The sequence below is a fragment of the Cystoisospora suis genome, assembly GCF_002600585.1.
Source record: "Cystoisospora suis strain Wien I chromosome Unknown contig_6664, whole genome shotgun sequence".
Lineage (NCBI taxonomy): Eukaryota > Apicomplexa > Conoidasida > Eucoccidiorida > Sarcocystidae > Cystoisospora > Cystoisospora suis.
The window spans coordinates 1-23,139 of NW_027159451.1; the positions used below are offsets into that span (position 1 = coordinate 1).

General features: G+C 43.9%; 3 protein-coding genes across 3 annotated transcripts; 2 read left to right on the forward strand and 1 right to left on the reverse strand.

The window, feature by feature from the left end:
• Positions 1-1,011: 1,011 nt before the first annotated feature.
• CSUI_010096 (diaminopimelate decarboxylase) lies at positions 1,012-7,236 on the forward strand. Its single transcript, XM_068070201.1, has 4 exons — positions 1,012-2,570; positions 3,936-4,168; positions 5,069-5,211; positions 6,322-7,236. Exons 1-4 carry the CDS (start codon positions 1,472-1,474, stop codon positions 6,569-6,571), a joined length of 1,725 nt encoding a protein of 574 aa, XP_067917821.1. The 5' UTR covers positions 1,012-1,471; the 3' UTR covers positions 6,572-7,236.
• Positions 7,237-7,457: 221 nt separating this feature from the next.
• Positions 7,458-17,673, reverse strand: CSUI_010097 (malate dehydrogenase; the record flags this gene model as incomplete). The annotated part of the gene is made up of 9 exons (XM_068070202.1): positions 7,458-7,482; positions 9,222-10,076; positions 10,712-10,892; positions 11,645-11,753; positions 12,475-12,580; positions 13,342-13,536; positions 14,656-14,785; positions 15,303-15,430; positions 16,401-17,673. Coding segments are annotated over 7 exons (2,112 nt in total), but the record flags the coding sequence as incomplete, so codon positions are not given.
• A 4,238-nt stretch (positions 17,674-21,911) lies between these two features.
• CSUI_010098 (30s ribosomal protein s16) lies at positions 21,912-23,098 on the forward strand (the record flags this gene model as incomplete). The annotated part of the gene is made up of 2 exons (XM_068070203.1): positions 21,912-22,092; positions 22,874-23,098. Coding segments are annotated over exons 1-2 (372 nt in total), but the record flags the coding sequence as incomplete, so codon positions are not given.
• Positions 23,099-23,139: the final 41 nt, after the last annotated feature.

The window sequence follows — 23,139 nt, forward strand, 5'->3', positions numbered from 1 at the left end:
AGGCTTTGGCGGGCATATCACATCTCTGTCTTCATGTATTACCTTTTACTTGTTTCTTCTTTCTCTCCTTCTCTGTCGACAGCTTAGCAACAACAATACAATGCTCATGACCACCCACCAGGCGTACAGAGAGAGACTTACCTGTAGGGTCCTCTCCCCTAGACAGCAGACAGCCGCCGAGTGCTAGGAGACTCTACCACCCTTAAAGAATCCAACTAAGCTGGCATCTCAGCACACCGTCACGCATAGGGATCATTCATCACGAGGGACCAGAACAATCATCAGTGAGCAGGCAGCGTCTACAGACACGAAATGCCTGTGCGAAGTAACAGGACACACAGTCACTGTCACAGTGCAGAAATGTGTGTGAACCAACGAGAGAAGAGAAGTACTTGTCCATTCTGCCTCTTAGAAATGAGACCGAAGAAAGAGTGTGAGTAACCATCGTCAACAAACACAAACCCCAAACTTACCAGCCAGGAAAACAGAGTTCTTTCAATATGTCTCTCACTCTCTCTCCTCGTTGCAGCCCGATAAGGCACGAGAGCGAATTGGTAGAACGCCGAAGAGCGAGTGACGTAGGCGACGGCGGGAGTAATGAAAAACTGACGGTCAGTCCTCGTAGCTTTTTTATCTTCTCTTTCTCCTTTTCCTGCCAACGTACCTTCTTTTTCTCGCATGTCTTGCAAAACTTCAGAAAATCTGTCCCCAACATGTAGGTCATTCCATTCTAATCTATTGCGGAGGTGCGCGCACATTTTTCTCCTCTCAGGTTTTTAAACGTGCACCTGAGAACATTTGTGGTGATTTTCATGTCAAATGGACAAAATTCCCTCCCCTAGAGCCACACCGTAAGCCACATTCATCTCTATTGAAGAATTGATTGACCCAAAAAACACTCATTCTCTTTGTCTACTGTCCTCTTTTCTTGTTTTGACTTCTCAACCTCTCCCGCTAGCATGTCTTCATCGGGGTCTCTGACTCTTCGTTCAGCTTCTGTTCTTCTGCTGAGTTGTCAGACGGGTATCTGAAAAGCATCGTCGATGCTCCCCGATGCGAAGCCGATGGAACTCCGTTCTCAGGGCTGGACCTACAGCATCTTTATCTCCCTTTCCAAGAAAGATGAGAACTGCATGCATTCGCCAGTCTGGCATTTGAACGAAAAGAGATCATCGTCTTTTTTTCTCTATCCCGTGTTTAGAGCTGACTTTGTTTCTCCCAGTCCTTCTACTTTGCCATAGTCAGAGATCACCATTCTTTACTTCGCCTTTTCTTACCTCAGGAGCCTTTCTCTTCTTAGTCTCTCATTTCTACTTGTTTTCGCCCCCTTTTCATTTTCGAGAGAGCTCCTGACCTCTACATAGAAAGCAGGCGCTTTCGGTTCCATCGGTCCAAGAGAGAGCCCCCCAGAGGTCTATCCCTTTCCGTGCTGATCTCATCCTTCAAGTTCTCCCGTTCTTCATTCACGATCATGGCTCCCCCTTCTTCTTCTTCTGATCCTTCCTCTCCGATATCTCCATCATCATCATCATCTACGTCGTCTTCTCTTTGTACCAAACCTCTTCTATTTTCAGCATGTGAATTCCGGCGTTTGGCGACTACCTATAAAACACCCTTTCATGTGTATGATGCGCAGTCCATCCGACAGCGGTGCCGAGATTTGAAAGAGGCTTTCTCTTGGTTGAAAGAAAAGACAGATAATCCATCCTCGTGCTTTCGTAATTTCTTTGCTGTGAAAGCCAATCCTAATCCCTATATTCTCCGATTATTAGCCGAGGAGGAATGTCTAGGAGCTGATTGCAGCTCCTTACCAGAGCTTCTCTTGGCTCAATCGGTTGGCATGACGGGTGAAGATGTTTTCTTTACTTCGAACAATACACCTCTTTCTGAGTTTTTATATGCTAAGAAGATCGGTGCAATTCTAAATCTCGATGATATCTCCCACTTATACTTTCTAGAAGAACAGCTGAAAGCTTCAGAAAGTCAAAGAGAACAGGAAGGAGGAGGAATGAAAGGTCATCATGATAAGGCAAGTCATGCACAACAGCATCATGGACTTCCGTCTATCTTATCCTTTCGCTATAATCCTGGCCAAGAGAGGTCTTTGATGGATGAAGAAAACCGGTGTTTTATCGGCAATCCTCATGAAGCGAAATACGGCTTAACGAAGTCGCAGCTATTTGAAGGTTTAGCATATGCTAAAAAGAATGGAGTATCTCGATTTTGTCTTCACACAATGATCATTAGTAACTGTATATACACCCCGGATCTTGTCCAGACAGCTAAGATGATGTTTACTCTTGCTGTTGAAGTGTATCAACAACTCAACATTCATATAGAACTTATCAATCTAGGTGGGGGCCTAGGTATTCCTTATCGTCCTAACGAGAGACCTCTTGATCTTACATCTCTCTCAGCAGAAATCAAGCGACTTTACGAAACTATTCTCGAAGCTAACGGGCTCAAAGCGATTAAACTCGCCTTCGAGTGTGGGAGATACATCACAGCTGAATCTGGATGTCTCGTCACTAGAGTCATCCATCAGAAAGACACCTACAAAAAGTATATAGGTAAGAAGAGACGAACAACGCACAGTCATGGAGAAGTAGAATTGAGCCGTGGTCTTGTATGCCTAGTACTACTACTGCTACTCCGATGACAACTAGTACGAGAGGGCATACTACAGACCCAACGTCTCTCTGGAGTTTGATCCCTCGAAAGAATGTTAATTGGCTTTATACAAGGGCCCATGTATGCATGCGTTATGTACGAATAGGTATATATAAATTTGTATGTGTATATTTTGTATGACTATAGGTATGTGTACACTGGTCGGGGGGGGAGTCGTCTTTATCAGAGGGAGGTCTGCCGTCGAAAGATTCGTCTGTTCGTCACATCTGTGTAGTTTGGAATATATACATATGTATATAGAAACATATGTATATATATACATATGTATATAGAAACATATGTATATATGGAGGGAGTGAGACAAAGAGAGAGGTCAACTCACGAGTATATAGTGCCTACGTATGTAGGCGATGTGCATGTATATGTGTGGGCCTATCTCTAGATGCAGCCTATATGCTCTTATACCTGCATCTCCTGTAGAAGTCTACGTAGGTCTCGACTGTACGGATGTAGGCTAGCAATGGACAACGCGAACTCTCGAGCTGATCGGTAATATACACATGCTTCATCCATCTTCTCTCAGTCTCTCTACTGACTACGCTCATAGCTCATACGTGCAGTAGATTCGATGATTTGTTCTATCTTTTCTCTTGGTACGTCCTGACGAACCTATGCTCCTGTCTACGGGTATTAGCGATGTCGCCTCTGCATAGTCTTCGTACTAGCTACATCTATATATCTATATCTCTATATATCTTTATATCTATAGCGATGTATAGGATTGTCTCAGTACTGTTCAAATAGCAGTGCATGCACATGCACACAAAATATGTATTAGGTTGACGTGACGTATATGACGTGTGTACGGGTAGCACGCAATATCCCGGGATAGACATCAACTCTATCATTAGAGGTCGCTACTGCTGTGCATATGTATCTCTCATCCTCTCTTTATAGCTGAATACATAGGCAGATGTTTCTCTGCTTCAGCAGTGAAGAAAGATGAGCGGGACGGACGTTTTACACGAAGAAAGAGATGTGGACTCGATGACGGCCTAGCTTACTCCTGAAAGCTCACATCTCGGGATTTTCATATTTTTCTCCTTCTTTACGTCTTTCTCTGATATTCATGTATACGTCAAATCGCCAGCTACATATACGTCTGTATATGGACTGGATCTGTCTTCTTGAGAATTCTACAGAGATCAGGGTGTATAGATCTCTTGAAACAGACAAGTGTCTCGAACTCCTTTGTGTGAGCGGTTTCTCTTTGCTTGACTGCATGCATGCATGCATGCACGCAGGGGTTGACGCATGTATGGCGAATTTAATGCGGCCTGGGATGTATGGAGCCTACCATCATATTACAGCGATACCTGATCGTGAAAGGTCTTTTCCTCATCTTCCATCGAATCGAAATCTCTTCAAGAAGAAAGAGCTAGTACATGAGAAAGACGGCGATAAGCAAACTCAAGAGGAAGGAGGAGAGAATAAAGACAAGATCAAGTGTAGAAAAGTGCAGCGGGTGTATGATGTTGTAAGCTAAGCACATAGAATTCGACTCGTATGGAACAACCCCAGACCCAAAAGCGAAAGAATACTGACGATAAGGATAGGAGAGATAAGGGACACGGTAGAATAGAGGATAGAGAGATACAGAGACGATATACAGACAATATTCTCTGTGAAGAACGATAGAGTGGAAACACCTGTATATGACTGACTATATATGTATGCACATGCATTCTCATATACGCGTGCGTATATATATATATATGTGTATATGTGTGCATGTATATAGTACACGTGTGTATGTAAGTACATCATAGGTGTATATGTATAGTCAGTCTTAGTTGGAAAGGTTCTGTATACTACCTGTTCCGGGGGGGTCGAGCTTTATTCATTTGGCTAGGAAGCGAAAGGTCTTTTCCAGAGAGCATGCGCTTCTTCAGGCCGTCGAATGTACGTATGTGTATACACATAGATACATACATATAGCGATACTTAAGCATATACATATACATACGCATCACACGTGAATACGTACATGCATGCCGATATTGCATCGCCTACGGAATGGCTCATTATTCTTTTGGAGAATGTTTATTAATCACACGCCTTGTATGTACACACTGTCATTTGCAAAGAGCAAGGAAGAGGCGAAAAGGGCATAATGCGTGCATATATTCAGATATAGGTGAATTGGTATATAGATGCAGACTCAGTACATCTACAGACTGTACATGTGTGTGCGTATGTACACGCATCCATACAGAGTATCTATCCATCTATGTATCTATCCTAAATCTATCTATCCTAAATCTATCTATCTATCTAGCTTTCACTACCCACAGAGCATGCAGAGATATGAAGGAATGAAAGGAATGGCAACGCTAGGGGTGGACACCGGGTGTGTATGTGTATGTATTCGATTTAGGTAGGAGGTCTATGTGAGAATAATGATAAGTTTGCTGTTGATCGAGAGTTTGAAGAAGATGTCGAGATAGGAGATCTGCTGGTCATACATGATACCGGTGCACACGGCCATTGTATGGGATTCAACTACAATGGAAAGCTAAGGTATGATGCAAAAGGACAGGACAGTCAATATCTATCTGTCTCAACTTCTCGCTCTCGTGCGTTCATGTTTCCTCCTTCCTATTTTTGCGACTATATGACTATTCATATACCTATGTGCATGCATATGTATGGGAGGAGAAAGAGAGTGAAGGTGGTACCAGAGGGTCCTAAGAATCTCTACACGCCCTAACTGCAGCATACATCTAGAGATACCTCTCTCTGTCGCTAGATGTATCTACAGGGGTGTCTGATGCAGGTATACTTGTGTAGCGCCATCTGGCTGGCTGCTTCTATGCGGTAATGAATCTCGGCCTCTTCTTGCATAGATCTAATTCGACATGGTTTGAATTCCCCACCTCTTCAAAACGTATTTGTATACACCAGCGGTGTATGTACACTCGACCTCGAGGCACTTCGAGGACGTGCATGCATGAGGATGGAGAGTAGACTGATAGGTCGGTGTTGATAAGCGGATAGGCACTAAGACAGTGGTAGATAGGTAGCGGACGTTGCCGTATATGCGTATGTCTAGAGGCGTTTCAAACTGCGTGTGGCTTCTACGGGGACCTCCATTTTCATGTATGGACACGAATGTGCACGGTAACATATATATATACATAGAGAAAGCTTCTAGACGTATTTCGAGGAGAGCTATCTATGTATAGATATACATGTGAAGAACTAGGAGAACGCTGTCAAGAGTAGACAAAGAAAAGTAGACATCTATGCTGGCAACAGTATTCCTGCGAAGCCTTCAAAACTGATAGCCTGTACATAAGACGTCTATATATCTATGCATCCCTATTCCGCTATGATATGATCTGCGAACCTACGTGAGTCTATATGATGATCCATTTAGCGTTTCCATGACTATGTATGTATGAGTGTATATATCTATGTATGTATCTATTCTTTCTCTCTCTGGCATGGAAATATGTACTATCGTAGATACAAGCAACTGTAGTATTTTTCTGTCTTTCCACGTCGGACTGCGGTATGGATTGAGCCGCTTTCATACATGCAGTATCGCTCCGAGATTCCTCTTCTTGTTTTTCCTCTCTCTTTCTCTCTGTGCACGCCAATGCTTGCTGTTCTTTTATGTCGATTCAGATCAGCAGAGTATCTAAGACATGGGGAGAATGACTATACAGAAATCAGACGTCGTGAAGAAATCTCTGATCTCTTCGCTACAGTCAGTTCTTTCCCTGGCCTATCAGATCTTGTCGCGAATTCGAATGCAGTCGATACTCATCTTTTCAAACATCTCGAGAGAAAGAATCTGAACGGGAAAAAGTTTGAGAATGGCTATCCCCCTTCTCACGCTCCTTCTGTATTACGGTCACGAGCTAGTGAAAGTTAGTTCGGGCCGGTTGCTAGGAGGTTCAGGTGTATGTACACCTGAGACTCTTCTCTGCGGGCCTGCTTTCAGTGTCGTGAACATGCTTCCGTAATATCATCACGACACCCATGCATGTCTATATACATGTAGTCACATCTCTTCTAGAGCGTATATCTATTTTCGTTTGTCTGGAATAGATTCCGCCTATAGTTTTTGCTATGTCAGCAGGGAGATCCTTCGTTTATGCTGCAAGTTCTCTAACACGGGGATCATATTGTCTCTACAGCCGTCCCTGTCAATTCGGGTGTCTATACACCTCCGGGGTTTTTCGAGTTTGTTCGTGATGCCAGAGTGTGTTTCCGTCGTTGTTCTTTATTCGAAGGAGAGCTCCGAAACATTTGAATCTTCACACTCCTACGGCAGTCATCTGCTCTCTTTTTCCAGGAGACTGCATGCACGGGCTTCGATGGTCTATCTATACCCATCTGCATGCGCAACATTGTCTATCTATTCACCTGCGTGTCCGGAATGTTGTGTGGGCTTTCCCCACCTGTATATCTATCTCCACGCGCAGACATGTCTTCGCTTTGGCTTTACACATACATGTTTATCTCTCTATCTGCATGCAGTCCAGCTTCCTACAAGTTTCGCAGATGAAAGCGTGTCCTTGCTTGTTGACACAGTCTTGTGCATTTTACGTGAGAAGAGTGTCACTCTCTTGATTCATGAAGTCTTTTTGGCCTGCGGAGACGCGTCTGTGTGTGTTCTCTTCTTGAATTGTCAAAGTATAGACGACGGTTTGAGAGAAGATATCTTTTACGAAAGAATCCCACATAGCTTACTACTTCCCTCATCTTTCTTCTTACTCTCTGGGTCAAGCTTTCTTCTCTTCGCCTCTTGCAGAGATCTTCGTTTTGCTTCAATCGAAGTCGCTTTGTGTGTTAGAGAGAGAGAGAAGCAGAGAGACAGAATGGCCGGATAGCACGTTACCGCGCAAATGTCTCTCCTTTTCCACAATAGACAAAGTCAAGCGAAAGTAGACAACGTTCCTTACGAAATCAACATGATTTATGAGGGACATCGTACTTTTACGTCCATAAGTTTTCAGGTGTATGTACACTCTCTCTAGAGGGGGGGGGTGGAAGTTGGTTTCTATTTCATCAGACGAACTAGACAAGGAACCTCGGCATCCCTAGATTTGATGAGGAGACTCACCAGCAGAAAGGACTACTTCTTTTCTCGTCGTTCTCTCTCAGTGCTCCTAGGGGTATTTACAAACACCTCTTTCTTTGAGTTTTCCGAACATTTCCAGCTAACGCAAGCACCCGGTACAAATACCTACCTTCGCCCCCCCAGTAAAGTAAGAATAGTAACTCCTTTACATCTATCTTGCTGTATTTAGCTATAGAAACATGCTATTCACCCTCGCTGTTTCCGCAGTTCGGAGTATTCTAGGTGAACGACAGAAAAGTATACAGATACTCTCTACACACATCGAGGCGTGTCTGAAGAGAACCACACCTATTCATCCATCCAATTCTTGAGGCATAGACAGACAGACGCTACTATAGATACGAGATATCTCCATTTTGTGTACTGTCTCTCACGACTTGCTCCTCTTGTCCTAGCAAGATTTTCGCTTTGTTTCAGCAGGCTAATCAACTTTCTATTCCTCCTGTTGAGTTGTCTAAGTGAGACATTCCCATCTAAATGAAGTCACCTGTCACAGAAAGGAACGTAGAAGACAAATACGAATGAGAGGTGGGAGGAGCTAGGCGTAGGCATACATCGATTGATTCTTCCAAGAGCCGAGCTCACTTCTCTGCCTTCATCTATCTCTTGTATTGGGCACCTTGTACACACCAAAAAGCCATGATGAGTTTAGTATTTCCCAGAAACTAAGAATGTCTATCTATCAGCGCCAGTAGACATGGCTGGCTGTAGTAAAGCTCGAAACAACAATGATGCGATGTGCGACTAGTGAAGTCTGTCAAACCCTGAGATAGAGCAAGGTTTCTAGTCATCATCTTTCTATGACCCTCTACAAAGCTAGAATGCTGTAAACCGAGATGTCTCTATAACTTGAAGTCTTACGCTCTACGAGTGATAGATGTAGAAATGCTGCTCTTCCCCCCCTCAGCCGTTCATCCATCGCCTTCTCGTCATGTGCTCGTAAGAGAGCACAAAAAGAAGTCTATTCTCAGGTGTACGTACATGATACTGATGGGATAAGCATGTCACCACCCATGTAAACATACATATATGCATATACAGATAGATTTTCGTGTATATCGAAATAGGTTGTCGGTGTCTATCGGGCAAGTACTGTGAGATCGGACTGAGTCTTCTTATCTTTCTTCTTGAATGAAAGAAGAATTAGCCCGCATCTTATTCTAAGTGAAGAGCGATAGATGCCTTCTTTAGTAGAGAGACGAAAGTAGGCGGCCACGTCATCTAGGGTCAAGAGTGGTGGTGCCTCTTCTTAACCTCTTCACATCATTCTTTCTCTTTTCTAACGCATCCACCCATCTCTACCAGGCATATATACATATGTATATAGCATGCAGTATACATGTTTTATACACTGTGTATTCGTAGAACTCGACACCTATTATCATATACAGAACGGATGGATCTCGGTAAACACGGTAGATCATAATATTAGACATACAGTCTGCATGCAGGGGGAGCCCCCAGCGCGCTAGTTGCTCCTCGCCTTATATTCGGAGACGGAAGACCATCGTTTTGTTTTATGATCTTTCTCTCTCTCTCTCTTCCAATACCTCAATCGAGGTGACTGATGTACATGAGAAAGAAGAGATAAAAATCCCAGCAAAGGACAGAATAGAACAGAAAGAAAGCGAGAGAGAGAGAGAAATGATAGATAGTCTAGATAGAAGAACAACAGCAACGGGTCGACCATCGATTCTCTCCTTCAAAAAGCGGAGCCTTCGAGCGTCCCGAATCGACGCCCTTCATCTTGTCTTTTCAGAAGGAAGCGAAGACGTCAAACAAGAGAGAAAAGAAGATTTCTTTCTTCTCTCTTTCTGTCCTTAGGCAAGAGTCAAACATAAAGAAAGATCTCCCAGGCAGACAGATAGATCGAAACGATAGAGCCATCTCTCTCTCTCTCGATATATCTCAAAACATATCCCCACATCTCTCTCTCTCTCTCACATCTAACTCTTCTTCTTCATTACGCTTCTTTTCCTGTACTGAAGATGACTGTAGAGACGACAAAGAAGAACTCTCTTTCGCCACTCTCCAGAGCTATGCTGTTCTCTCTCAGCGTGTCGGTAAATTCAACAAGACGCCCTTCTCTCTCTCTGTCTTCCTCTCTGTTTCTTACGGGAAAAGTATCATGTGCTCCATCATTCTTCTTTTCAACTCTCTCTCTTCTCGGTGATCTCTCTCTTGTCGAAGCCACCCTCTCACTGAAGCAACGATTACTTCTCCTACTTTGTCGTCTTCTTCCTTAGTCACTCCTGTAGCTTCGTTTGTCGTGTGTTTCTCTCATAGACGAGATCTGATCGTACACAGAGACGCAACAGATGCCTCACAGGGGAGTTACGAACATGCACGAAAGAAAGAAAGAAAAAGAAAGAAAAGCTATCTATCTCGTGAAGCGAGACCTGATACATACCCCCTATCTATCTATCTATCTACCTTCATGTTACCTCTCGATCTATCTTTAATCTGTCTATCTATACGCCAAGTATTGTTAGGTCTGATACAGCTAGCTATAGCTGAGCCATGATAGTTCGAGCTGACGGAGGAATGCGATACACTCATCAACACAACTCCCCACGGTCCAAGGATTCTATCTATCTATACAGATGCACGCATATATATATATATATGTGTACTGTCTACGTGTCTCTCTCTCTCTGTACGTATATCCGCCTACTATCATTTATCAGTCTATCTTCAGCATACCTATCTATCTATCTTTCATCTATCTATCTATCGTTAATCTTTCTTCTATCTGAGCTTTATCTCTGAATACCGTCAATACCATTAAGTTCGAAGACTTGATCATTCCTTCTCCTTCCTTCATGAGAGGTCTATCTATCTATCTTCTATCTCTCTATCTATCAATGAACCTATCGCCATCTACTGTCTGTCTGTCTATTTCTATCAAGTCATATAGAGCGCGCGTACTTCTTCATCTTCATGCTGACTTGGGAGCTGCAGCGAGGAGATTCTTCACATTTTCGACAGATTTGTCGAACATCGCCTTTTCTTCAGGAGTTAGATCGAGCTCGATGATCTTCTCCACACCCCCTCGGCCAATGATACAAGGCACTCCTACATACATATCCTTCACGCCGTACTCTCCTTGCTAGAAGCAAATAAGAGAGACAACAATCAACTAACACGAGGAGGGTGGTACTACTCATCATCTAAGAAGGACTCGCATCATGTACTTCTCACATGGATACATACACCTAGAGAGATCTCGCTACAGATACATAGAGGTATATCCGTAGGAGCATACAGGAGTAGATACATACGTACCTATACATATAAGGAAGGCGTCACCCTGCTGTCCGTCTATTCGTATGTGATACACATACGAATCTGTAGGTCTGTCTATACACGCGTAAATCTGCATGCATGTCTCTCTCTATATATATACACAGTGCCACGGACATACAATGGAGAGCCTGCATATGGAGACAGAGATAGATCTATATACAGGATCGACAAAGTCACTTCACGTCTATCTCTCCTCTTCTCGATCGCACCGTCTGCAGACACACATCTATATAGATAGATAGAAATCTCCATCTCGAACACCTGGACATGCACCTAGACAGGGAGAATACGACAAATGAAGAAGTTGGAAAAGAAGAAAAGAAGAAGAAAAAGCGCTCGCTCACTTCCGTCAGCAACTACCCGGCACTACACACACGAAACAGAAAGGCATCTACCTTCAGTCTTCTTTTCAATCCATCTTCAATCTATCTATCTATCTATCTTTGATCTGTCTATCAATGAACCTATCTATCTTCCATCCACCTATCTAGCTATTCATCTCCACATGTCTGTACATTTACGTAGAAGTTTGTGCCTGTCGGTATTCAATCTTACGACATAGGCAGCGCAAGGCAAGACACGTTTACGATCTTTCAGATAAGCCTCGGCCATCAAAACGCCCGCAGCTGCCGGTGCAAAGAACGCCGAGCCTGTCTTCAGTAATCTACACATCCACAGCAAATACAAGAAGACAGAATAAAACTCATATCTACCTATCGCTCACCTCTTCCCCATATACACTCCCACATACACACATATATATATATATAGATAGATATATATATATAATCTAGGTACATAGAGAAGAGATTATATACACCTATGATGACAACAACTCGTGCCAAGACTCCTCTAAGGCGCATGCAAACACGATCTCGAAGAGACAATAAGACATCTCTCATCCTCTCACCTTGAGTGAAGATCTATCTCAACCCAGTCTTAGCTCTCTACCCATGTCTGTATACAAGGATGTATTCTCTATTACAAAGAAGAACTACCATCTGAATAGACCCTTTGTATGGGCCCTTCTCTCTCTCTCTGTTGGATGAAGACTCCCCATGTGTCTTTCTCTCTCTCGACGATCTCCTTTAGGAAGACGTGATTGAATGAAAGACGAAGATGAAAATTTGACGAGTCGAAGAAGGAATGCAAAGGCGAAAAGAACAAAGAAGGGGACATTGACACCTCATAGTCCCAGTAGCTGTCGAGTAGAGCCCCTACTACGGAGACGACAGGATGAGAAAGAGTGAACGAGACAGGAAGAGAATTTTTGGCATGCAATTGAACGCAACTAAATACAGCCACACAAGGTCGGCCTATACACGATAGAAAGATCTTCTTTCCTTCATTCATGCTCTCTTCTTTCGCTTCTTCTGTTGACTTACGAGACAATCTCTCCTCCGCCGTCTCGAGTGCGTTGAACGATATCGTCGACTTCTTTCTGTGAGATAAGCCCCATCTTCACTATGTCAGGCAAAGGAATACCGCCAACTACACCCGACAACAAAAGACAGAGAACAACACGAAAAAGAAAGAAAGAAAGAAAAGCACATGAAAAAAAAGAAAGGAGAGAGGGCACGAGGATGAAGTAAGAGGGGAGACCTAGATGGAGATACGAATTGAACAATGTAGACCTCCCTCCCTATCTATCTATGTAGAGAAGACAACGCTTGGATAAGCAGCCTCCCCAAGTGACCGTTCAGTACCCTCAAGACATCCAGACACCTCTAGAGAGAGCAATGTATGTATGTGTATATGTTCATAATAATCTCGTATATCAATATATGCAGAGCTCCGTATGTATGATCTATCCTTATCAACATATCTCTATCTATGTATCCATATAGATGTATGTATGTGCAACAACAGAAATGCTCTTCTACTACTACTTCTTCTCTCCCCTGTATCTAGCCATGTTCTCTCCTCCGATCTCCCTCGTTTCACATTCCTTCTTTCTTTCTTTCCCCTTTCGTCATCCCATTCAACTCCTCAGCAAAGGCCGAAGGGAAAACTTTCATAGAAAGAAGAAAATACCATCCCTTCTATGCATCTATCTATCTATCTCTCTATCCATCCGTCCTATTCTATCCCTCTCATCTACCTATCCTTATCCTACCTACCTACCTACCTATCTATCTCTCTATCTATCTATGAGTGAAGACAGACCCATCTTCCTTATCATGATGATAACCTTCCTTTTTTCTTTCTTTCTTTTCTTTTTTCTTTCTTTCTTTCTTGGTCTGTCTTTTTACCCGTTGTGAATCTAGGTAGAGGCACCATGGAATCTCCGTGGCCTCCCATGACAAGGGCGTGAATATCGTCGACGGAGACCTTCAAGCGTTCAGAGAGGAAAGTACGCAGCCTTGCCGCGTCTAGAACTCCCGCCATACCGCACACCTTATGATGAGGAAGACCGCACTTCTCTCTTAGCAAATACACCATCACATCTAAAAGAAAGAACGAAAGAAAGATGAAGAAGATGAAAGATGCTCGCAAAATCTTTCTGAGTAGAGTAGGTGGCTGATTTGCACAGAGTACACTAATAGAGAAGTCAAGGCAGAGAGACCGAAAGATTCAAGATAGACAGGAAGCATGAGAGAGAAAGGCTTTCTTTTTCCTGAGGATTTAGGAAGACATGCATTTCTCTCTTTGTCGGTGGCGTAGATTAATGTAGAGGCAGAGGGCAGGACGAGACGAAAGAACAAGACGATAGAGAGAGATAGGACAACAGGGGTCACTCGACATACATCAAGAGAAGGAAGGTTAGATGACGGGAAGAGTCGACTGATCGATACATCGATACAGACATCTACACATATAGAAAGAGGTGAATACACGTCATACAGACGAAGTTTCTATTCCTGAAAAGTGAAGAGTGAGAAGTCTATCGTATAGATGTGAACGAATATGAAGAGGATAAGGACCGAGAGAGGAAGCTCTGAGTAAAGAAGAGAGACGGCTATGCCTGCTACTTGTGCTTCTCCTCTTCCGATCGTTTCTATTTCTACTCTCTCAATCTCTCTCTCTTTCTCTCTGTCTCGAGATCTTCTTCCTTTATATACGGAGAAAGAGAACAACTAGACGAGATTTGCACACTAGACTTGTTCATTCAAGCCTAAGGAGACAGAGACTTCCAACGTGATACAGAGACAGAGACAAGTTCTTCCGTCGTTTCATCGCCCATCTCTCAAACCTGTGCGAGCGAAGAGTTTAGACGAGAATCCACTAGGCTAAGAAGAGCATATAGAGAAACAGATAAAATAGAGAGGTAGACTTCTGATAGACACTCTCATACCACACGTAACAGATGGGTCTCAGAGATAGATGCATGCATACATAGGTATGGAGGTGTATACATGATATACCTGTATAAGATACCTATCCATCTACCCATCTGAATAGTCTAACGGACTCGTGACGGTAAAGAAGTAGCATATCTGTCTGCATCTATAGAAACCTGATAGATATCTCGATGATGTGACTATCGAACTATGTTGCTCCTGTATCTATCTATCTCTCTGTGTGTGTATGGAGGCCATGCATGCGGCCCCTTCACAGGAACCTACCTAGGGGGTTGGTAACGCAAATCACGAAGGCATTAGGGCAGTGAGTTTTGATCGCTTCTCCGACTTGGCCCATGATCTTCGCATTGATAGACAATAAGTCATCGCGAGACATCCCTGGCTTACGAGGAACCTAGCAATAGGAGTGACGACAAGAGGAACAAGAAGAGAAAGGACAACAGAAAAGAGAGAAAGAGATAGAGAGTTAGATAGACATACACATAGAACTCTTCTAAACAAGCCATGCAGCCACAGAAGGACCCATGCACGTATGAATGAATAGTACGTCTATGCATGTAAGAATGTCTAGGTATATGTATGTAGATGTATGCTTTGGGTTACGAAGGAAGGCGTGTGCACGATGATAGAATGAAGGAGTGTTGAGGCCGTCATACACATCTCTCTGTAGGTTGATAGACAAGACAACATGCATGATGACGGGGATAGGAAAGATGAAGGTCCAAAGTAAAGAAGAATCCACATACAAACCAGGAGGTATGCATGCGTGCATGCGAGAGATTCTTTCAAGAAGCTGAAGAGAAGGTAACAGGAAAGAAACGATCGAAGAACGAGGCATAGAAAGGGAAGCGCACTAGATGGGGAAGGACAGGAGAGATAGAGAGCTATTATTCGGAGAGAAAGAAACTCACGCCTGCAGTGACGATAGCCACATCGGCATCCTTTAGAACGGAGAAATCGTTCGATCCCTCGAATCCAACGTCTACTCCTGTAATAGGCGTTGACTGATATAAATCCAAACACTTTCCCTGAGGAAGATCTGAAGGAACACAAGAAAAACGAGACAGTAAGATGATGAAAAGAGGAGCAAATGAAGAGGGTGAGCGACTGTGGGTGGAGTGACAGGAGTGTTGTGAGGTGACAGCTGGTGTCCCATGGGGTGTATGTACACCTGGGATGTGTTTGAGACAGAAGAGGTAAAAACAAAAAGGAAATGAGAAAGACACAAAGGGGTGATGAGAGAAAGGAAGTGCTAAGAAGATAGAGAGGAATAGGTAGTTCTGGTGTCTGTACACCTCACATGTTGTCTCCCCGCCTAGATAGAAAACTCGTGATTTGCCAAGAAAATGGATAGGAATCGCAATGCTATCCCAGCAACAGTCATAACAAAGAGAAGACAAGACGGAAAGAACACACGAAAGCTCGAGTTGGAAACTCGATACATCCCAAATCATCGTACACCCTGTACGGTGTAGATACACTGAAAAGATCTACACGAAGAGCATCTCCCAAAAGTGAGGAAGAGAAACATGAGGAGACCTCAGCACTAGAGCAGTATCTTTTTCCGAAGAGCCAGCGCCCCTGGTCTCTACGAGTAGAATGATGAGAAGCCGTCGTAGTGATACATTCTTATCATGAAGAAAGAGAAGAAGAAACATAAAGACAAGCTCGCACCCTACATGAAAGGACACAGTGAGACCGTGTATCTTCCGGCTCTGTGGAAAGGGCAGAGACAAGCAGATGATGATCTATCATCCATCGAGCGACTTCCGTGACATCACAAAGAAGAATCTACATTTGCCAATAAGAAGAAACCGAGATGTTTGAAAAGGCAGAAAGAAGAGAAGGAAAAAGTGAGATTAATTCCATGTCTTGTCATACTTGAAAACCGCAAGTCCCCCTGGCCAGGATGACAGTCCAGATCACCAGAGACAGGATGCAAGAGATCCATATGCCCCTCCTTTTCTTTTATGGTCTTTCTTTTACTTTTCAATGAGATTTTTCTTTACCTTGAACAACGTCAAACATGACTACGTCTCCGAGTTCCTTAACGGCTGTGAGGAGAGCTAAAGTCGCTCCGATGTTTCCTCCCCCGACAAGAGCGATCTTTCTGCGCGACATTTTGTAAGGAACGAGAACGGGAGAAGGAGAAAAGGAATTGTGAGTTGCTTGTGAAGTGAAAGACTTTCTTGGAGAAACAAGACAAGATAAGCGAGAATTTTCTTCGGTGATCTTTCGATGTCGGTCAAAAACGATTCTTTTGAGAGACAACAACCCATGTGTGTTCTGAGGAGAACCACCCCCTCCACCTCCGCCTATCTTACAAGCCTCGCCCTCTGTTCCTGCTCTTGGACACCAAGAAGGAGAAGGGGGAGAAAAGTGTCTTCTGTTGCTTGCATCGGAGTCGTCTTCTTTCTTCGCTATTGGACAAGAAGAAAGAGACACACACCTATGCGGAGAAGGCAAGCAAGAGTAGGAAGACAGAAAGGGCGAGAGAGGGGGGAAAACGGCAGAAAACGAAAAACGAGAACCACAGAAAAGACGTTGAAAGGAATCTCTTGGAATAGAGGGGAGCGACGATAAGAGGAGTGACGATGGTGACGGCGAGCGACAGGAGGCGGCGGCGGCGGGTGGTCGCCCTCGCGGCGGTTGCTCTTCAATTTGGGTATGCCTTGTCGTGCGCCTTGTGTGAGTGGTCGTGGTTAGAGAGTTGAGAAGGGAAGATGAAAGAAATCTTTCTTTCCTCTTTCTTCTCGGCGTGATTGGAGTAGCCTTGTATCCTTCTTTTCTAGCAGATCCACAAGCCGAAGAAACAAGCGAGGAAGTGCTGAAGTGAATGAAGCGGTAAAAGAACGGTTTTGAAACGACTAAAAAGGGATTTCTTAGATGAGTGCAAGGAGAAACCTCCGAGGCACAACAACACCACGATGATGCTGGGGATGAAGAGGGCGGTGGTCGGGAGTTCTCCCGCTGAGCTGACCATCTGAATAGTTCACGAGAAGATTGAGAGCTTGTCTTGTCTATCCTCTCTTTAAAAGAATCAAACACATCCTTATCTTCGTCCCTATCTTCACTTTTCAAAAGACCTCGGTCTCGAGAGAGAAGATTCGCTCCCACCCTCTCGGCGGGCGAACCATTCACGCGATCTTGGGGAGGCCGCGGGCGGCGGGCGCGACTTTGGATGAATCTCGCGAAATGTCTTTTTTTTCTTGTCGTGTTGAATGTAGAAACGCGTGAAATCCTCTCTCTTGCTAGAGAAGAAGTTTCGAAGAAGAGAGAAGGCTGAAAAGAAAAGCAAGAGGAGACAGAACAACCTTTACAGAATACCACACAAGATGCCGCTGTCTCACCCCCCCGACTCCCGACCCGCGGTCGCATGGCTGTGGAAGCACAATTTCTACATCCGCACCTTCCGGAAAAGTCTCATTTTCTCTATCATTCGAGTTTGGAGTCCTCTTATTTTCTTCAAAGCTTAGAAGGATGGAGGGAACAGCAGCGAAAGAAACAACACGCCTGTCTCGTCAGAATCACCACTACGCTGTCTCATGGGGCCATGTCCCGTTATGAAGCGACGGAGACGGGACTTCAGCGCCCTCTCTGTTGTGAAAAAGACAACTGACATCTCATTTTCTTACTTGGCGTGAAGGAGGAGAGACAAAATAGTGAAGAAGTCTTCTTTCCGTCTGGTTTGAGTCCCGAAGAAGGAAATCTCGAAGGTAAGCAACTCCGGAGATTTTTGTGGTGGTCACCATAGTACGAGGCCCAGGAATGAGTGACATATAATGCTTCTTTGGAGACATCGAATTGTCTCAACCCCTCAGAAAAGTCAAAAATATGGCATAAGAAGTCTGATGAGGACAAAGAGGAATGGAAAAACGGAGAAAAAGCCAGGAAAAAAAGAAAGAAACTCTCAGGGAAACTAAGAAAGGCTGCCGTCTTCTCAGTTGAGAGGAGGGCGGCCCGGCTCTGCTATGTATGTGTCTTGTTGATCGGTGGAATGGCTCGTCACCTAGGCTTATTGCGCTGGCAAGAAGAAATTTCCCGATAGTTCCTTTCTTTCTTATTTAGCCAATGGAAAATCTACGACAACAGAGAAGAATTTGAAGTTGTCAAGTCCCACGGAAATCCTTTCACTTCTAGTCTCCCTTTCTTTGCGCAGGCCCTCCCCTCCTCACACACCATCCTCCACCAAAGAGAAGGAAAAAAACGAGAAGCAGCAACAACACTTCACTGACATCTTTGAACCATTCCCATCAGAGCTTCTTCTCTCCCTCTCTTCGTGAGTTGCAGAAACAGCGATGCTCGGGCCGAAGAGGAGAAAGGTGATGTCCATCTTTCCGAACGGCAGGTCTCTGCAGTTGTGTTCGTGTACTCCCGCTGAAATCCTTCTGTTTCTAAAAAAGGTAGACAAGGCATCAATGACATCACGGGGGGAAGACATCTTGATTTTAGGCCATTTCCACGGGACCGAACTGTCGTGTTTGCTTGTTCTCTTCTCATCAGGAGGTGGGCTGTCCTTCATCTTCGGCTTTACTCGGTTCGATCTCCCGCCTTCCCATTACTCCTTTTCTACGAGCGCCTGTAGTCATACAACTCCGTCATCTACACAGCTGCCGAGACATATACATACATCGTTATACACAGGTGCACCGGTAGGTATAAGATACCGTAAGTCTATGTAGTCAGTGGACATAAAGACTCTCGGCCAGAACACAAGGCGGTATCCTTGTGCCTATGAATCTAACTGTTAGAGAGCCTGTCCTCTTTTCCCTCCACTTTTCGTCATTCTCACCAGCAAGGAACCTACTCCCTCATCATATAAGGATCCTTATCACTCGTCTCTCTCGGCAGCATAGAGAGATAGATACACATCGACGTACAGAGGCAGCTTGCTTTCTCCTTTTGCAAGATCTTTTCAACACATGCACACGAAGAGCTCCAAATGTAGAATGAGAAAGACTTTCCTCAACTACTCAATCGCTTCTATCTCACCGGGAACAACGCCAGTCCCAGTAAACATTCTAGAGACGCTCTCATCAGCATAGAGAGAGCAAACCTACAGCAATACAGAAGACGGCCGGAACTACACAAAGACCATATCGAAAACGTCACATAGTGACTGTAAAGCGAGGCGTGCTTTTTCAGTCTCTCAGGAGGGTTGTCTTTTCTCCTGAGGATGCGCTGCCTGACAGGTTGAAGAAACGGGAGGGCTACTCCTTCAGAAATCCCCCTCCTGCCCCTTGCTCCTCTTTACGGTAAGTGCCTTGTCGTCTCATCCCTTGTAGTAGAAAAGGAACTCTCATAGCGAATCAATCTAGTCTTTCCTTCGAGATCTGAAAAAGAATTTTGAAAGAAAGAACCCTAAGAAAGAAGACTTGCGACCATCCCACTCCCTCTTCTGTCGCTCTACACGGTCATCTCTTTCTGTATCTCCAGAACAAGGTTACCCATCTGTATACCAGTTCAATCTACCACAAAGAGGGCAAGACAGAATCCAAGAGAAATCACCTTTTTTACTAAAGCTCTCTGAAGGAAGGTTAGAATGATCAAGCCAACAACGAGATAACCTTCCCAAACCTTAGCAACGATCAACGACTCCTCAAGAATAGATCTCTGGATCTATCTATCTATACAAGTCTATATATACTACACAGTGTTTTATCCATGTAAGTACGTTCTTGTACGAGTATTTATATGTGTATGTATGTTCCTGCGTTAACACGACCTGCGGATACATGTAGAGGTCTAAACGCTCATCAGGTTACATAGGGATGAAAGTAGATTCTTTCCTGTCCTGGATCGACTCTTGCTCCGCTACTCTTGATCCTTTCGATTTAAACTTTGCCTCTGGAAGAACCTGAGACGTCTTTGCATTCTTTAGGCGACTAAGAAAAAGGATAAAGGAATAATTCTCAACGATTGAAGTGTAAGTTTCTCTCTTTTCATGGAAGCGAGTGCTTTGAATCAAAGTAATGAAAAGAGAGAAAAAGAATAGCGAAAGAGATAGATAGAAATGCTGTAGATTGTATCTCTCTTGTGTTTTTCTGCACCAGCAGCGAAGGCCCATTGAGACCTTCCCGTAGAGAGGTAGCTAGATCAACACGTGCGTAGAGATAGATAGACACCTATAAAAAACGAATAGCTAGCTAGACAGATGGGCCCGTGAGCTAAAGCTCTGAATGAAGCGAATGGGCCTTGCCGAGGATCTCGGTGGGCCTCCCCGACACAATGTGGTGCTGTACACGTGCGAGAGGTAAGAAGCTAGTCAGGTAGACATATGTGTCTACATATCCATCCATGAGCGCCTCTGTATAGTTAGATAGCTAGACAGCTAGACAACAACACATACATGGACAGGTAGAAAAGAGATGACGTAAATCACGAAGAAATCTCTCTTAATGAGAGCAGAAGATAAGTATGAAAGTTGCAGAGACATGAGGAGAAGCATGCAGAGCAAACTTGGCATGTGTATTGTACCACTAAGCTTGCTCCATGTTGAAATTCTCTTCCACACCTGCAGGATCAGAATTTGTTTCCGCTGACTTCTCTCTCTTTCTGCGCATGCACAAAGAAGTCGAACTTGCAAGTAAAGAAGGAAAGGAAGAGAGAAGGATCCTCTACGGACATTTCTTTCTTCATCTTCGTCTTCCTGCTCTCTGATAAAGTCGCTTCTTTCTTTCTTTCTTTCTTCGAGAGAGAGACAGGTATGCTGTATCTTTAATCTTAGCAAGATACACAGGGGTAAAGGGCTTTTCACAGAGACATAGATTTAGGATCCATTCTCTCTTCGCTGCTTTCTTTCCTTCTTTTTCTTATCTTTTCTGCCTTTCTCTCTGTCTTCTTTCTTCCCTTTTTACTTCTTTCTGCTTCCCTTCTTCCGTGGTACGGAGAGAAAGAATGCCGTGAAGAAGTAAGAGGCGGAGAAGAAGAGAAGAGCCGGCAGACTTTCTTCCTAAGATTTCTCTTGTTCTTTCTTTCTGGGTTGCATCTTCCTTCTTTCCTTCGGTCTTTTCATACACACTCCTTCCTAAAACATTTCTCTTCTTGTCGTCTTCTCTAGCAATCTCTCTTTTCTTTCCTTCTTCCTCTTTTCATCTTTCCGAGAATCGACGGTTCTTTCTTCACTCCTCACCGTTGCCATCTTCTCTTCTCTTTTCTTCTTCTTCTTCTTTCTCTCTTTTCTGTCCTTTCTTTGGTACCAACAAGAGCTCTTTTTGCAATCTTCTTCATCTTCTTTCTCTCTGTCACTCTCTCTGCTTTCAACTTCTCTCTCTCTTTTTGCTCTTCTTTCTCATCTTCAATTCTCCTTCTCCCCTCTTCTCCTTTCTATCTTTCTTACTCTCTCAGTCTTTCTTTCCTATCCGTCTCTCCTTCAAATCAATCTCTCCTATCTATCAACCTCTCTCTCTTTGTGAATGAACTGACTTTCCTTCTTCTCTCTGTCTTCTTTCTTTTCTTTTCGTTCTCCATTCCTTCTCTTCTCGCATAGTTTCCTTCTCCTTCTTCTGATCCCTTCCTAGCCTTGCTATTCGAGTGTACGTACACCTCATCATCATGGTGAGACATATGTTTCTTCCTTTCTATTCTAAAGAGCGGGGACCTCCGAGGATTCGCATGCAAGTAATGGGGGTGAAGGGAAGAAGATTCTACAAAATCGTCGCTGCGAACCAACGAGACCCGCGAGACGGCAAGCATATGGAGGTACACACGGAAAATGCCTTCTCTCTCTTTAGCCCTCCTTGCTCTCTCTAGCCTTTCTTTCTCTCTTTCCTAAACTGTCCCTCCTATCCTTCTGTCCACCTCTTTCTCTCCGAAGTATCTATACAGCGATTAGGTAGAACCCTATTAGTCAGAGGAAGAGAATTTCGTTCATCTAGGGAAGGTTCTTCTTCATTCCGTCTCATATCTCCCTATATGTATAGAAAAGTCTGAGACATTTGTGAATGGGGACTTTCTCACAGAGGGACTTGTAAGGGGGCGAAGCAACTAGGGCGTATGTAGGTAGGTATGACTATAAATCTATGTATGTATGTATGTCTATATGTATGTATGTATGAATATGTATCTATGTCTATGTATGTATATGTATGTGTTTATGCCTGTGTATGTATGTGTATATAAGTATAGATATGGCTTTGTACGTGCCATAATATTCATCTGTCTTTGTATGTGTCTTTCTGTATGTCTTTATGCGATAAGTATCTAGTGCCTATATAAGCGGGGTGAATCCTAGATACCCCACAGAATCGCAAACTGACTTTAGCTGTGTTTTATGCTTATATATAGTCACGTCTGTATTTACACAGGGCCATCTCCTCTCTTGAGAGTTTTATGTGTAAATACACCCGAGGTTCTTTTGCTTCTTTTCACCTATCTCCTTCACAGGTCTTATCTCTTTTCTTTCCGTTTCTTCCCCTTCTTTCTCTTTCTCTTGTCTTCTTATCCTTCTCTCTCTTTTTCTTTCTCACCCTACTCTCCTTAGGTTCTAGGCAGCTACGCACCGTCGACCCCCTCGGGTGTATGCGAGCTCCGACTTCGATTCTCTCGGATCAAGTTCTGGCTAGCTGCAGGTGCCGCTATGAACCAGAACATGAGAAGTCTCTTAGGCCAGGCAGGCCTTATCCCGATACCTCCACCGATGTTTGGATGGCGTACAATGGGGAGATATACAGCCCTACAAGGTGTCATGGAAGCTCAACACAAACTTAGAGTAAGACAACCCATCTCTCCACTCTTCTTCTTCTTCTT